The sequence below is a fragment of the Juglans regia genome, chromosome 1 (genome assembly GCF_001411555.2).
Source record: "Juglans regia cultivar Chandler chromosome 1, Walnut 2.0, whole genome shotgun sequence".
Taxonomy (NCBI): Eukaryota; Viridiplantae; Streptophyta; class Magnoliopsida; order Fagales; family Juglandaceae; genus Juglans; species Juglans regia.
The window spans coordinates 5,643,023-5,658,140 of record NC_049901.1 but is presented as its reverse complement, the minus strand read 5'-3'; the positions used below and the strand labels follow the sequence as shown (position 1 = coordinate 5,658,140).

Sequence of the window (15,118 nt, the reverse complement as noted above, 5' to 3'; positions counted from 1 at the left end):
TTTTAATATATCAATAATTGATACGTAAAATTTTTTATAAATTATTTTTTTAAATATAAATAGCATTTTGCTTTTGAGAATTATCCTAAATTCACTAAACTCCCGTGCCAAGTGTCAAGTCCAACTAAATAAAAAATAAAAATAAAAATAAAAATAAAAACGTTTTTTCTCAAGTATATCCAAATCAAAACTACCTTATCTTGTAAAACCCCATTAATTACGCCAACCTATACACTATACAGAGCAGGCTTTCACTGTAAACCCTTCAAATTTTCACCACTCCCCTCAGGCTGAGATCCTAAATTGCTTTCTTTCCACAAAAATGGCCACGAAATCACATGGAATAGAAGAAGAACGTACACACGAGATCATAAAGATCGAAGAAGGTGTTCATGTCGAGCCTTCCACCACAGCCAAAACCAAAGCAGACATCTCTTTTTGCTCATCGGCTTCAGTGGTAACAATCACGCAAAAGGTTTGTGCGTGTTTATTAATTTGTATTCAATTAGATATATCATCCATATATCCTCGATATTGATGGGGGACCAAATGAATATGGCTGTGCATATATATCCACTGGAATTTCTTTGAATGCGATTTTCGAAATAAGTATTGTTGGGTACGTTATTTGCAGTTGATAGCAGAAGTCATTGGTACGTATTTCGTGATATTTGCTGGCTGTGGCTCAGTTGCTGTGAATAAGATTTATGGGTCGATCACGTTTCCGGGCATATGTGTGACATGGGGATTGATTGTCACGGTCATGATTTACACTGTTGGTCATATTTCTGGAGCCCACTTCAATCCCGCTGTGACCATTACTTCCTCAATCTTTCGCCGGTTTCCTTACAAACAGGTCGGATTCATGAGCCAACAATAAGACTCATTTTATTTGTTCATCTCTTAGCAATCTTGACCATTACTTTCTCCCATAAATATGATTATACACACACACACACGACACGCATATATATATATATATATATATATAGGAATGATGATAAATGTTATGCCACGAGTGGTCATGATATTTGCTGATTAATGTCTATAACTTGACGCTTTATAAGTATCCATTTTTCCATTAACGTTGCACAGGTTCCTTTGTACGTAGCAGCTCAACTAATGGGATCGATTCTTGCCAGTTGCACGTTAGCTCTAGTGCTTGATGTTACCCCGAATGCTTACTTCGGAACTGTACCGGTTGGATCCAACACCCAATCCTTAGTTCTGGAGATTGTCATCACCTTCCTTTTGATGTTTGTCATCTCCGGCACTGGCACAGATAATAGAGCGGTATGTAATCCAGATCATAAACCTTAAAATTTGTCACTTACACACTTACCTATTTAATTAAGAGCATCGAAAAAAACCATATATTGCTTGTCACTTTCTCATTATAACTCTTTGTATTGATATATCGAATATATGTTTTGTTCGACTGCATCAAGAAAACAATTAATTTGTGGGATATGCACAACTAATGATCAGCACGAAATGTAGTTGAGGACGACACAATAGCACTAGACTCTAGTACTTAGAAAAGGGCTTGATGGATGATCTTTTGGTTTCTGTCAATTAAAATTAGTGACTAGTTGTATAAAAAAATCATATATGATCTTTTATTAATTTATTTGGTATATATATAGGATAATAAATCTGATTTAGTTACCATTTTTTCTATTTTGACAGATTGGAGAACTATCGGGACTTGCCGTTGGAATGACTATACTATTAAATGTCTTTGTTGCTGGGTAGTTCTCTGTTATGTGTCTATGCTAATATTATATATACATGGCATCTCAAGTCGAAGCGCTCGTTATTCTTCTCTGCTAAACACTGTTCAAATATAATACTTAAATACTTACATGATCAATTGCAGGCCGATTTCAGGAGCTTCGATGAATCCGGCAAGGAGCATAGGGCCTGCAATTGTAAAGCATGTCTATAAAGGATTATGGGTGTATATAGTAGGGCCAATTATTGGAGCGATTGCTGGAGCTTTTGCCTATAATCTAATCAGATTCACACACAAACCTCTCAAGGACTTAGCCCGAGGTGGATTATTTCTGAGAGCTTCTGCAGCCTAATATATATAGTACTTGCAGTTACTGGCCAGTTTCGATCAGGAGCCTTCAATTTTCCGCAACAAGCTTGCAATATTGGGCTATCTACTCATGTTTTCAATTTCTTCATTTTTTTTTTTGTTTTGAGATTGCGCTGATCAGTTTAAATTTCAATCTTATCAAAAGAAACATTCATCGGAGATCTTGCTTTGCTTATGAGATATTTTGCTAAGATTGGCGTTAGGTGCAGTACTACAGATTAGTGTACTATATACAGTTCTTTTTTTATTTTATTTTATTATCTATCTAAGCAAGCTTATCATAGATAAATTAAACGGTTACAGTATATAAGATTCAATGAAGTGGGAGTCTTCATTGGCATTGTCCTCTCACAGAATGAAGTACGTATATACGAGGATTTCATTTTTAGGTTTTGTAAAGAGTTTACGTAAACTCATCACTCTTGTCGAAATGTACGCATGCTGCATGAAGCACATATTAATTTGGCTGGCACTTAAATTCGAAGAAGAAGAAGAAAAAAACAAAAAGCTTAGATTAAGGGACGAGGGAGTCGAGGACCTCGCCTTGCAGTTTCGTGCATTAATCGACATATTTTTTTGCTGTCGTTTCTCTTTAATCACAAAAAATTATATAAAAATAAATTTACAAGTTTAGTGAGAATTGTCTTCTCATTATATTGGTTGCCATAATTAGGCGAAGCAAAGGGTGTAAGCAACTTTTCTGTAGTGGGGAAGAAATTTCGATGATTGATTGATACACATGATATGATACTTTATTCAAAGCTTGTTTTGGATTTTAGGTAAAATGCAATGGTCAAAGTCGCGATCAGACCTTGAATCTCGTAAAGGGCCTGCTGCACATGTCACATGAGTCTCCTGGAAAATTATAATTTATGGATCGATTGGCTGCTTCTGGTTTTTTTATTTTTTGGGACCAAGCAATAAGCAGTTACCACCTTTTTTTTTTTTATTACCTGTTATATAACAGTCAGAATGATTTTATTTTAATTTTAAATTTGGGACATTCAAAATTTCGATGGCAAATAGTGTAAAATAGTGATATAAAATCTTTTTTTTTTCTTAAAATGTTCATCATTATGAGCAAATTACTGTAACTTTATTACATTGGATTCCCTTGTCGGGCAAGTTTCTCGAGTACTGGAAAAATATAAGATCTCATTTATTTTTATAAATCATCTCATCAATTATAATTATTATAAGTTTTTAAATTTTTATATAAAATATAATAAATAATTTATTTTTTTAAATATTAAAATAAAAATAATATTCTAATAATATTTTATTTAACTTTTAATTTTTTTATACAAACGAAACTTATTTATTTAAATACAAAAATAAGATAAAATACTTCATCTTATTTCATCTAATTTTAATTAATCATTTTATTATTATTTATAAATCATTTCAACTCATTTATTTTATCTTATAGTAGGGCTATACAAGAAACCGAAGAACCGATCGAGATCGACTCAGACCAGTCAGCCGAGCTCGGAACCGGCCGAAACTGGCAGAGAACCGATCGACGGGTAGTGTAATTTTATCAAAACCGGCGTCGGCCGATTCGGTATCGATTCGAACCAGAAGAAAACTGCTAAACCGGTCGACGTCTTAAACCTATTATATATATAATCCATTCTAAAACGACGTTGTTTCAATTAAATAAGTGAAACGACGTCGTTTTTCTTATGCAGTTTAAAAGAGAGAGAGAGAGAGAGAAAATGTCATCGTTTGTGCCTAAGGTTTAAACAACCCTCCTCTCAATCTCTTCTCATTTAGAGCGGCCCCTCACTCCCTTAGCACTCCTCCCATCCCTTCCAACATTTGCAGCGACGCAACCTTCCTCTCAATCTCCACTCTCCAGCGGTAATGGCATAAGCGACAGCAGCCCAGCTTCCACTCCAGTCTCCAGTCTCCACTCTCTAGTGTCTGCAGCCCTCCTCTAGTCTCCACTCTCCAGCGGCATCAGCATCGCAGTGGTAGCGGCCCAGCCTCCATGACGTCCACATCCCTCCTGCAAACGGTGCATCCCACGCCTACAGCGACGCAACCTTCCTCTCAATCTCCACTCTCCAGCGGTAATGGCATAAGCGACAGCAGCCCAGCTTCCACTCCAGTCTCCAGTCTCCACTCTCTAGTGTCTGCAGCCCTCCTCTAGTCTCCACTCTCCAGCGGCATCAGCATCGCAGTGGTAGCGGCCCAGCCTCCATGACGTCCACATCCCTCCTGCAAACGGTGCATCCCACGCCTACAGAGTTTTGTAATCCATTTTTTTCTTTTTTTTTTTGTTTATTTTCAATCCGAAATTTTTTTTGTTTATTTTCTTGATTCTATTTTTTTTTTTGTCTATGCCCATCCAGTTCTGTAATTCTAGTAATCTAGCTCCTTGGATGTTGCTGGATTCTTAGATGATTATGCTTTTCTAATTTTGGATTTGCTGTATATTTTGAATTTAGTGGTGAGATTGAATGGCTAATTGAATTATTGAACTGCAAGACACACCGTGAAGATCTGATTTCCAACAAACCGATCATGAACCGGCCGACAATTGAGAAGGCCAGTTTTATCCCTTACACGGCCGGTTCCAAAATAGTAGTTTTCGGTCGGTTTCGATTTTTGGACAAAACCGAACCAAGGGGTCGGTTTTTCACCCCTATCTTATAGAGGCCCCTAATTCCCGCATCGACTAGATGGTGCTAGCCCTCCTCCTTTCTCATTTCTCCAAAAGTGAAATAAAAAGTCTTGGTATCAGTCACTGTTTAGCATCAACCAAAGCACACCTTATGTGTAAAGGTGATCCAATTTTTTTTATTTCTTTTTCCTCCTTCTCCTTCTCCCCATAGCCCGTTCCTCTCTCACCCAGTGCATTACTTTGACAGATATGGTGATCTAAAGAGGATTCAGAGGTTGAAATTTTGGCCACTTGATCGATCAAATGAGCAGGACGAAAATGCATCATGTTAATAAATACTTTTCGATTTATTCCATCACTTGAATCCTAACTTGAAGCTTTGCTATTCTATAAAGCACGAATGCAAGCAATTAAATATCTAAATTTACACTCAGTCAGTTCATCTTCATTACAAAGCTTGAAAAGAACTGCTAAAAGTCGACGACCAAGCCCCATCTCCCAACCCCACTCTCATTCTCCCTCTGTCGCTCATAATTACAGTGTAGTTTCACGCACAGACCTTGAAACCATTACTAGTGGCCTTCTGTTTTTAGCCACTCAATTCTTCGCACTAGCAGCTGCCTCCACGTTCAGAAAGCAACCTAAGCCACCTTGACGTGGACCCAAGCCTTCGCCCAAGACCATCATCACCAAGTCACCAGAAACCATTACTAGTGGCCCTCTATTTTTAGCCTCCAAAAACAGAGCAAGTATTTTTATTTTTTATTTTTACTCTGCACCTTCGTCGCCAGTGACGCAAGTTGCCAGCCACTTGCCACCATCCATCTTGCCTCAATCGTGGGACGCTTCCCCACAGACTTGCACCAACCACCATCATTGCAGCTCCTAATCTCTATTGTACCAGCCACCAAAAATTTATAGAGGGAGTGTTATGTGTTTCTCCATCGAAACAGAGAAACATACTCACGTTGCCACCAGTTGATCCTGCTCTAGACCCACGACGGAGCAGTCGTGAATCACTAACGTAACCAGAAGATGCCGTTGGTACACCCTAGGCTCGTCGTTTCTTCTCATGGTAAACTCTCACCAATTGTGTTTCCCGATTTCTCTACCTCTCACGTCGAGGTATAAAAGAAGATGGGTGGATGACAAGGATGTAAGAGAACTGGGCGACGAGCTGTGTAGACAAAAAAACATCGCTCGGTGTTGCTGGATAGAGAGACGGCGTCACTGCCACTCACTGGTGGCAGTGGGCAGAGAAAAGATGCGATGCAGGTGAGGAAGGAGTTTTTTTGTGCGGTGAAAATTGAAATTAGGGAAGAAAACATAATCGTAAAACTAGCAAAACGCATGTTTTATATTTAAAAAAAAATAAAAAACAAAAAAAACGGATTGCCACGTATGGTGTCCAATTTACGGTGGCCGATCCTATCAAAACCCAAAGCGAAAAGCTTCATTGCTCACTCAAAACCAGCCTCGTAGTCAGACTTCAGCCGAACGAAAGCGGAAAGCCCCAACGGACAGACAACACACGCGCGCGCATATTAAATCCTGTCTCTTTCTCCGTCCCCTCCTCTCAACTTCCCCACGCAACTGAAGGCGACTCAAGCAGACTCCTCCCCACGCCCTAAAACCCTAAACTCTCTCACACTTTTCAGAGAAAGCTCCACAAAAAGAAGAATCGGCGAGCGTAATCTTGACTGTGTTAATGGGGGATCCGTTGGAGAGGCTGGGATCGGAGGCGATGGGGCTCGTGGATGGGGCCAGCACCGTGAAGGATGAACTGTGCATGGAGATCGACCCTCCTTTTCGTGAGAACGTGGCCACCGCCGAGGACTGGAGGAAGGCACTTAGCAAGGTGGTCCCTGCCGTGGTCGTTCTCCGCACCACTGCCTGCCGCGCCTTTGACACTGAGTCCGCCGGTGCCAGCTACGCCACCGGCTTCGTCGTCGACAAGCGCCGTGGGATCATTCTTACCAACCGGCATGTTGTCAAGCCCGGTACTCATATATTCCATTTCTTTGCTTAGAAGATTAAAAAAAGGATTTTTGAATATGGTAGCTCTTCTTTTCTTCGTTGGGAAAAATGTGGAAAAAGTAAGAAATTGAAGCACTTTAGACCAGATACCCGTTGCAATTTATATGCGCGGAGACGAAGCAGAATTTTGTGTTTTGTTTACTCAATTGTTCCCATGGCTGGTTTTATTTTTCTATGTTTTTTCACTTCTTATCTATTATTTTTTGTAGGACCTGTAGTTGCAGAGGCCATGTTTGTGAACCGTGAAGAAATCCCGGTGCATCCTATATACAGAGATCCCGTAAGAAGACTCGTTCTTGGATTGCTTCTAATTTCAATTGCACAAATTTTGGTCTGATAGCAGCTTAATTAGAATTTATGGTTGAATATATTGCCTTTGCGATATCTTATCTGGTTGGGATATATCTAAATGATTGCAACAGTTTTCTGGTGGCTGGTTATATTGGTGAGTTCGTTGTTCATGCTTAAATTTCCAGAGATGACCCATGAGGTCTATTTTCTTGAAGCCACGAATGGGATATGGTCTATTTTACAGCAAATGAAGCAATAAGCGAAATATTATGTCTACCAATACGCTCATTAGTCTTGTAACCATTTAGAAGGAGATGACTTTTGTTTTTAATTTCTTGAAGAAAATCGTTAGAATATTAATAAAAAACCACAATGGGACTAAGTATTTTTCTCATGGAAATGAAGAGATCAAGGTTGGAAGATGAAGCACCATACTAGGGAGAAAAGGAACTCTCCTCTCGATGGAACTTATGGAAATTCGTATGGCCGTTATCACTACCCATGGTATTGTCCTTTTGACAGTACTTGAAAACCCCAAGAGGAGTTGGATTTCTCACCGCAACTTTGCTAAAGATTGAAACATTTGTCTGATTGCTCTCTCAAGGGCTTTATAGTGTCTCAAATAGGAGTTATGAGGTGATCTGTAACCCTGCTTTATCCATCTTGTACCAATAATACTAAGTGCTTACTTGGGGAACATACTCACACATTGGTTAAGTCAAAGATACTTGGTCGACATTAACAAGGAATATTGCCACCCAAGTCATGGAAGGAAAAAAAAAAAAAGACTAGTGAATCCCTTCTGTAAATTATATCAATGACTTAGGCCTCGTTTGGATAGCTATCTCAACCCATCTTGTCCTACCCCATTTCATCTCATCTAATCTCATTTCTTTGCCAAACATCACTCAAACTCAAACACTTTTCAATTTCAAATTTTCAAAATTTTTATCTAATCATTACTTAACCATTATAACTTTTCCAAACTTCCAAACAAAACATAAAAAAAAAATTCAAAATTTTAAATTCCAAAACAAAAATAATATTAAAAAATTAAAAAAAAAATTAAAAAAAAATATTCTAATAATATTTTAACTTTATAATATTTTTATTCAACTTTTTTTTCTCTTATTTTTCAAAATCCAATAAAACATCTTAACTCAAACCATTTCACTAATATTCATAGATTTCTCATCTCATCTCAACATCCAAACGGGCCTTAGGGAATTTTTAATGGAAACTAATTTGATCTTTAGGTGTGAAACTTGAGGAGGTAACAGGTTGGTCTGCAAGTTGTTTGTGCTAAAGAAGCTCCTTAGCTTCTTTTTCTATTTTCCTGCTTTCATTTTGTTTATTTTACTGATGTCTTAGAAGCTATATGGCCCACTTCATCTAACATAATAAGAACCTGAGAATCTGATCTCGCCTGGCAAAACTCTAGCCTTTATGCTATATCTTGCTAGTTCGAACCTTTAATCTTCTAGTCTTATTTAATCACCAAATGGAGGGAAGAGGATTCCTTCGTTACTTGGCCAGGATCCATGTTTTTTATGTGATGTCGCCCATATTTTTGTTATAATAATTAAAAATATGCTTTTTTCATTTTCGTATTTGTAGTATTATTTTTTTATGCTCCCTCTCTGGCACTTCTAGCCTGGTTTCTAGTTCCCTGTTATTTTGCCTATACTTTGATGTTTTGTTTTCTCCAAGGCTCCCATGTTTATTAACAGTGATACCACAAACACTTGTAAAAAAAAAAAAAGTTATACCACAAACAGGTGCAGAGCACTTTTGGTTGTTAATATATTTCTGTTTTTTTCTTTCCATACCTTTATTATCATTTCGCATTACTTTTAAAATGGTGTGAGGGTTTAAGTGCTATTACACTTGGAGATTTAAACTTCTTTGGTTTTAACATGATACACACTCTAGTTCTGGTTTGAAGTGTATAGATGATGTATTTTGCCAGGTTTGCGTGAATGTGCATGTCTTCTCTTCCTCATGATGACATAGATTAGAGAGAGATTATTCTAGTTTCAACAATTTATTCTTTCCTCTGTACTTGTCAGTGGTGCTAACTTTGTGTGAATGATCTTCTAGGTGCATGATTTTGGCTTCTTTCGTTATGATCCTGGTGCAATTCAGTTTCTGAATTATGAGGAGATTCCTCTTTCCCCTGAGGCTGCCTGTGTTGGACTGGAGATCAGAGTTGTTGGTAATGACAGTGGTGAAAAGGTATTGCTCATTGGTTGATTATAATAGACTTTAATGGCATGAACGTACATGATTTCCCTGTATCTTTAGACACTCATGCATAGGTTTGCTTTTGTATATTCCCGTGTACTTGGCTTCACCTATAAAATTCTTATTTACTGATAAAAAAAAGAAAAGGTATTCACATCAGATTTGGACTGGACATCACTCGTAGAACCCAATTAGCTTTTTAACATTGGGAGAGTTTAATGCAACAACATGGTTTGACAGACTTCAGTCCTTGATCTATGACATCATCGTTATGCCTGACCATACAAACACACCTGCCAATGTGTGTGTGTGAGTGGTAGAACTAGTCACCCACTAATCCAAGCCTCGATGGCAAGTTGATGTCATGTCCAACTTAACTGCTGCCTTACTGCAAAGTTATCTTTAAAGCCAATGTATACTCAATTTTGCTAGGGCAGGTTTGGGCCATGGGATGAGACGTAAAATTCTCATCTAATCTCATCCCATCTTATTCCAAACATAATTCAAATACAAAATTTTCAAACTAATCATTACAGTCTTTTCAATTTTTCAAATAAAAATAAAAAACAATTTCAACTTTTTCAAATCTCAAACAAAAATAATATTATAAAACTATATTCTTACAATATTTTAACTTTATAATATTTTTTATTTAACTTTTTTTACTCCTTTTCTAAAACCCAAAAATACTCAACTCAAACTCTCATTACTATTCATAAACTATCTTACTACTACTCACAAAATTCTTATCTCATCTCACTCCCCAAACTTGGCTAGTCCTTTCCTTTCACTAAGATGACACAATTATCTTTCATTCCTCTCAAAGCAGTTTTTTAAGGGAGGGGGGGGGGGGGTGTTAAGCTTGTGTTAACGTCAAGAGAAAAGGAACCTACTACAATATTGCCTTTTATTTTGGTGAATCTTCCTTCATTAATTTGGCTTTGTTACAGGTTTCCATTTTGGCTGGCACTCTTGCTCGATTAGATAGAGATGCTCCTCATTATAAAAAGTATGTGTGGCTTTACTAAATTTCTATTTGATTTCCTTTACTCTTTTCGAAGAAATGCATATTTCTACACAGAATTAAATGATATTAACTCCCTATTAATCTTCTGTACTCTTTCGTATCCGCACACATTTGCTCTAGATCTATTACCCATAAAAAATTAAATGACGTTAACTTGTAACAACTTGATCATATTAGAAATTCTTTTCCCTTGGGAAATTCTGGTTTTATTTTATTTTATAAGTAAACGATTGTCTTAATGAGGAATAGGCATAGCCCAGGTACACAATATGGTATACAAGAGGAAACACTTATCTAGGAAAACGAGGCCATTAAAATCTACAGCTATGGTCCATAGAAATAAATTCTGGTTTTGTTTCTCTTATATAATTGTATGCGTGTGCAACTTCTATACATCTATTGCTTATGGGATGATACATAGGTCTGTGAAACTGAGTTAGTGATTTTGATTTTCCTGTTGTCATAAAACTTTTAAAAACGTGATGCTTGCTAGGTGTTGGTCATGGCTTCTTGTCAACCTTATACAGGAACTGTAAATCAAACCAAGCTAGGAGTCACATGTTTGTGTACCTTTGATATTTTGAACAGCTTTCCGTGTTGATCAATGATTCCACAGTCTCACTAGTTACTAGAAAAAAAAGAAGAGATCTGTTCAGTATTGCTATATAATGATTTGTTTTTGGAGCAGGGATGGCTACAATGACTTCAATACATTCTACATGCAAGTAAGTATCTTAATCGTTTGTACTTGCAACATGATAGTTTTGTTTCAAAGTAAACTAGCCTATTATAATGTGATAGTCGTCTAATATGGCATATCCCTTGATGATCTTTAGCAGGGTATGGAGTAACTTGGTTTAAATGAGAAAGCGGAATATAATTTTTAATAATAGTGAAATCTAATAGAAACATAAGTCAAACATGTTTAAAGTTGTTGTGAAGCTATTATAGACACTTGTAGGCATTGATTGCATGGAAATGGCTGATATTCTGATTGGTTTGGTTAGACCAAGTGAATGAATGATAGACAGGGTTCTACTTATGAAATATTAAAGAGTGTCTCCATACACATTCTATTGTTCACCAATATTTCTTACTTATCAATAAAGTTTAACGATCTCATCAAAGAAAAACAATGTCCACTAATATTCCTGTCTCATTTCTCTTAAGAAGATGTACCTATAAAGAATTTTTTTAAAAAAAAAAAAAGGAAAACAATTGTGATACCTCATAATAAGTGAGCATAGGTGGTGAATGAAATCCCACACAACTTGGGAGGGAGAAATTATTGCTCTTTATAATGATTTTAATGAGCTCTAATTATACCATTGCCCAGTCTTTTGGAGTATGGGACCTGATGCGGCTTGGGCCTCCATTGAGGTGTTACAAATAGTATCAAAGCCAATCCTAACCAAAAGTGTGGTACTTGAGCCATGCTATTTAGACAAGAACTTTGGGAGTTTAAAGCGAGAGATTATGATACCTCGCACTGGGGAAGTATAGGTGGTGAATTGGATCCCATATGGCTTGGGAGAGGAAGCTTTTGCTCTTTATAATGATTTCCTATGGGCTCCAATTGTACCATTGATTAGTTCTTTTAGGGTATAAGCCTATATGTGGCTTGGTATGTACCTATAAAAAATTACTCTTGATATGTGTGCCTTGGGGCCTGTCAAATTTTTTACGCATTTGGTCATTTGATGGTCTTGCCAAATAACCAATCTGCTTTGTTGCAGCTTGTACCGAATGTTCTCATTTCTTCTTTATTGAATGTTCCTTTGCCGATCTCCTTAGTTATTGATTTGTTTGCTTACAGGCTGCATCTGGGACTAAAGGTGGTTCTAGTGGTTCCCCTGTTATTGATTGGCAGGGCAGGGCAGTGGCTTTGAATGCTGGGAGCAAGTCATCTAGTGCATCAGCATTTTTTTTGCCTTTAGAACGAGTGAGTGATTCTTATAACTTTGCTGCTTATTCCTTGATGGGCACCGCGGGTTCATATAATTCCTTGCTTCCAGTATTAATTGAGAGCATCTAGTTAAAATGTTGGCAACCCCTAGGGGTTGGCTCAAGCGGTAAAGGCCTTGGTCTTGGTGGTATGCCCCCTCCAGGTCTAAGGTTCAAATCCTCCTAGGTGCAAACAATTTCTAGGGGCCATCGGACTGGGGGAGCTTCCCCTTGAATTACCCGAGGTACACTTGCAGGAAACTCCTTGCCGAGGGCCTGTGGACCCTCGAGATTAGTCGGGACATTGTTTCGGATACTCGGTGCCAATAAAAAAATGTTGGCATAAAAACATGGCATGACTTAATGGCAGGTTGTGAGGGCATTGGAGTTTCTTCAAAGGAGCAATGATTCTTATGTAAATAAATGGGAGGCAGTTTCTATACCTCGTGGTACGCTTCAGGTTTGTTGTTGATATTATCCTTGCAGAACTTCCTCACCTTTGATTTTCTTAATATTACTCTTTTATTGGAACTGCATTAGACAGAAGATTCAACATGTTTTATTGAGTTGGGCAGAATACCTTTATTATGTCATTTTCATGTTAAATTATGGTTTTATGCTGGTCTTCTAAACTATGCTGCAAATGTCACTATTTATTTCAGCACATAACTAGATAGGGTCTTAAGGTTAGGGAGGCTATAATACATCAGATAAAACTTGAGAACATTTATTGTTGAGGTTTGGAACTTAAAGTAACCAGCACCAAGAATATTGATTAGTACTAATGGTACATTAACTAATGCACTAATTGCAATATGCAATTACATCAGGTACTTACCTCACTTCAGTGTCAATGTTTTCTTTTCCTATCTTTGTTTTACTTCTGTTGTTCCTTTAGATTGTTCTTTGTGGGCTGGTTTTTGATTTGGTAGATGGGCTGGTTTTTTATTCGATTGATCAACCAAGTGCGGCTTGGTTGGAGAGACCGTTTGAAGAGGATAAAGTGCTTAGCTTGCTAAAATGGATGGACAAAGACAAAGCCTCGGGCCCAGATGGTTTCACAATGGCTTTCTTCTAGGCTAGTTGGGACATTGTCAAGGAGGACATCATGAAGGTTTTTCTCGAATTTCACTCATTAATGAAATTTGAGAAAAGCCTTAATGCCTCATTTATCACCCTGATTGCAAAAAGGGCGAGGTCAGTGGAGTGCAAGACTTCTGTCCCATAAGTTTGGTGAGTGGAGTTTATAAGATCATCTCAAAAGTTCTAGCCAAGCGGTTGAGCTAAGTTATGGGGAAGACCATCTTGAAGTCACAACCGCCTTTGTAAAAGGAAGGCAAATGCTAGACTCGGTCCTCATTGCTAACGAATGCTTTGAGAGTAGAGTTAGAGCCGGCATCCTAGGTATCTTATGTAAACTGGATATGGAGAAAGTTTTTGATCATATAAATTGGGATTCTTGGTGTATATACTTGGTAGGTATGACTTTGGGGAATGATGGTGTCGGTGGATGAAACTTTGCATTACAATCGTCAAATTCTCAATTTTGGTCAATGGCACTCTTGAAGGCTCTTCTTTAATAGCTCTGGGCTTGAGACAATGGGACCTTTTATCGTCTCTTTTATTCATTTTAGTAATGGATGTATTGAGTAGAATGTTGAAGGGGATGACGGATAGGTGCTTCATCTCGGGTTTCTCGGTGGGTAGTTCCTCTCATGGTAGTCTATCAATCTCTCACCTACTATTTGTCGATGACACGCTGATTTTTTGTGAGCCGGATCCTGATCAGATTTGTTTTTTGAGAGCCCTCCTGCTTTGCTCTTTGCTTTGAGCTGTCTCCGGTCTTAAGGTGAATCTATCAAAATCTGAAATGGTTCTATTTGGCTTGGTTAATAACTTAAGGCTGCCATTTTGGGCTGCAAGGTGTCATCCTTGCCATGAAGTATCTTGGACTTCCTTTGGGGGACCCTCATAAATCCAAGGCAATGTGGGATGGGATTGTTGAGAAGATCGAATGTAAATTGGTGGGTTGTAAGAGAATTTACTTGTCTAAAGGCGGTAGAATCACATTAGTCAAGAGCACATTATCCAATCTCCCAACATACTTTCTATCTTTATTTCCTTTGCCCGCAAGGGTGGTGAATAGACTTGAGAAGCTTTTCGGGGTTTCTTATGGGGAGGTTTAGAGGACGTAAAAAAATTCCATTTGATTGAGTCAGATCAAGTTTGCGCACCTTTGTCTTGTGGTGGATTGGGGGTTAGAAAATTGAGAACCTTCAATATGGCCCTTCAAGGAAAATTGTTATGGCGGTATCATTGGGAAGGCGATGCTCTTTGGAGGAACGTTATCGATGTTAAGTATGGGGGGATGATTGTGCTCTAATGAAGTAAGAGTTGCTTATAGTGTGGGTGTTAGGAAATTTATTCGTAATGGCTGGGAAGATTTACTTGTTAATTGCAGATTTTTGGTGGGTAGGGCTTGCAAATCAGATTTTGGCATGATAGTTGGTGTGGTGATGTTGCTTTGAAGAACGCTTTCCCCTCTCTTTATAGGATTGTGTTAGATAAGGGTGCCTCAGTGGCTGATAACATGGACATCTCTACTGATTCCTCTCAATGGTCCATGAGATTTATTAGAGCTGTACAAGATTGGGAGGTGGGAGACATTGTTGAATTTTACATCGCGTTATACACACTGAATTTACAAGCAGGAGGGGAGGACAAATTGCTTTGGACACCTACGAACAAGAACTTCTTAGTCAAATCCTACTACAAGGTATGGTTGATCCACTCTTCCAATGCCTTCCCTTGGAAGTGCATTTGGAGGAGTAATGCTCCCCTC

The 15,118-nt window shown here is 38.0% G+C and overlaps 2 protein-coding genes across 2 annotated transcripts in view; both read left to right on the top strand.

Annotated features, from left to right (window-relative positions):
* The first annotated feature begins 246 nt into the window (after positions 1-246).
* Positions 247-2,333, top strand: LOC108988062 (probable aquaporin NIP-type). The gene is made up of 5 exons (XM_018961162.2): positions 247-475; positions 635-856; positions 1,096-1,293; positions 1,690-1,751; positions 1,880-2,333. The coding sequence occupies exons 1-5, from the start codon at positions 323-325 to the stop codon at positions 2,085-2,087; spliced, it is 843 nt and encodes a 280-aa protein (XP_018816707.1). The 5' UTR covers positions 247-322; the 3' UTR covers positions 2,088-2,333.
* Positions 2,334-6,211: 3,878 nt separating this feature from the next.
* Positions 6,212-15,118, top strand: part of LOC108988100 (protease Do-like 7) — a 34,679-nt gene continuing 25,772 nt past the window's right edge. Inside the window, exons 1-7 of the mRNA XM_018961218.2 lie at positions 6,212-6,733; positions 6,980-7,050; positions 9,162-9,296; positions 10,256-10,314; positions 11,021-11,057; positions 12,149-12,274; positions 12,647-12,736. Of these exons, the coding sequence (XP_018816763.1) occupies positions 6,442-6,733; positions 6,980-7,050; positions 9,162-9,296; positions 10,256-10,314; positions 11,021-11,057; positions 12,149-12,274; positions 12,647-12,736 (810 nt within the window). The 5' untranslated portion in view covers positions 6,212-6,441. The remainder of the gene's footprint in view (positions 6,734-6,979; positions 7,051-9,161; positions 9,297-10,255; positions 10,315-11,020; positions 11,058-12,148; positions 12,275-12,646; positions 12,737-15,118) is intronic.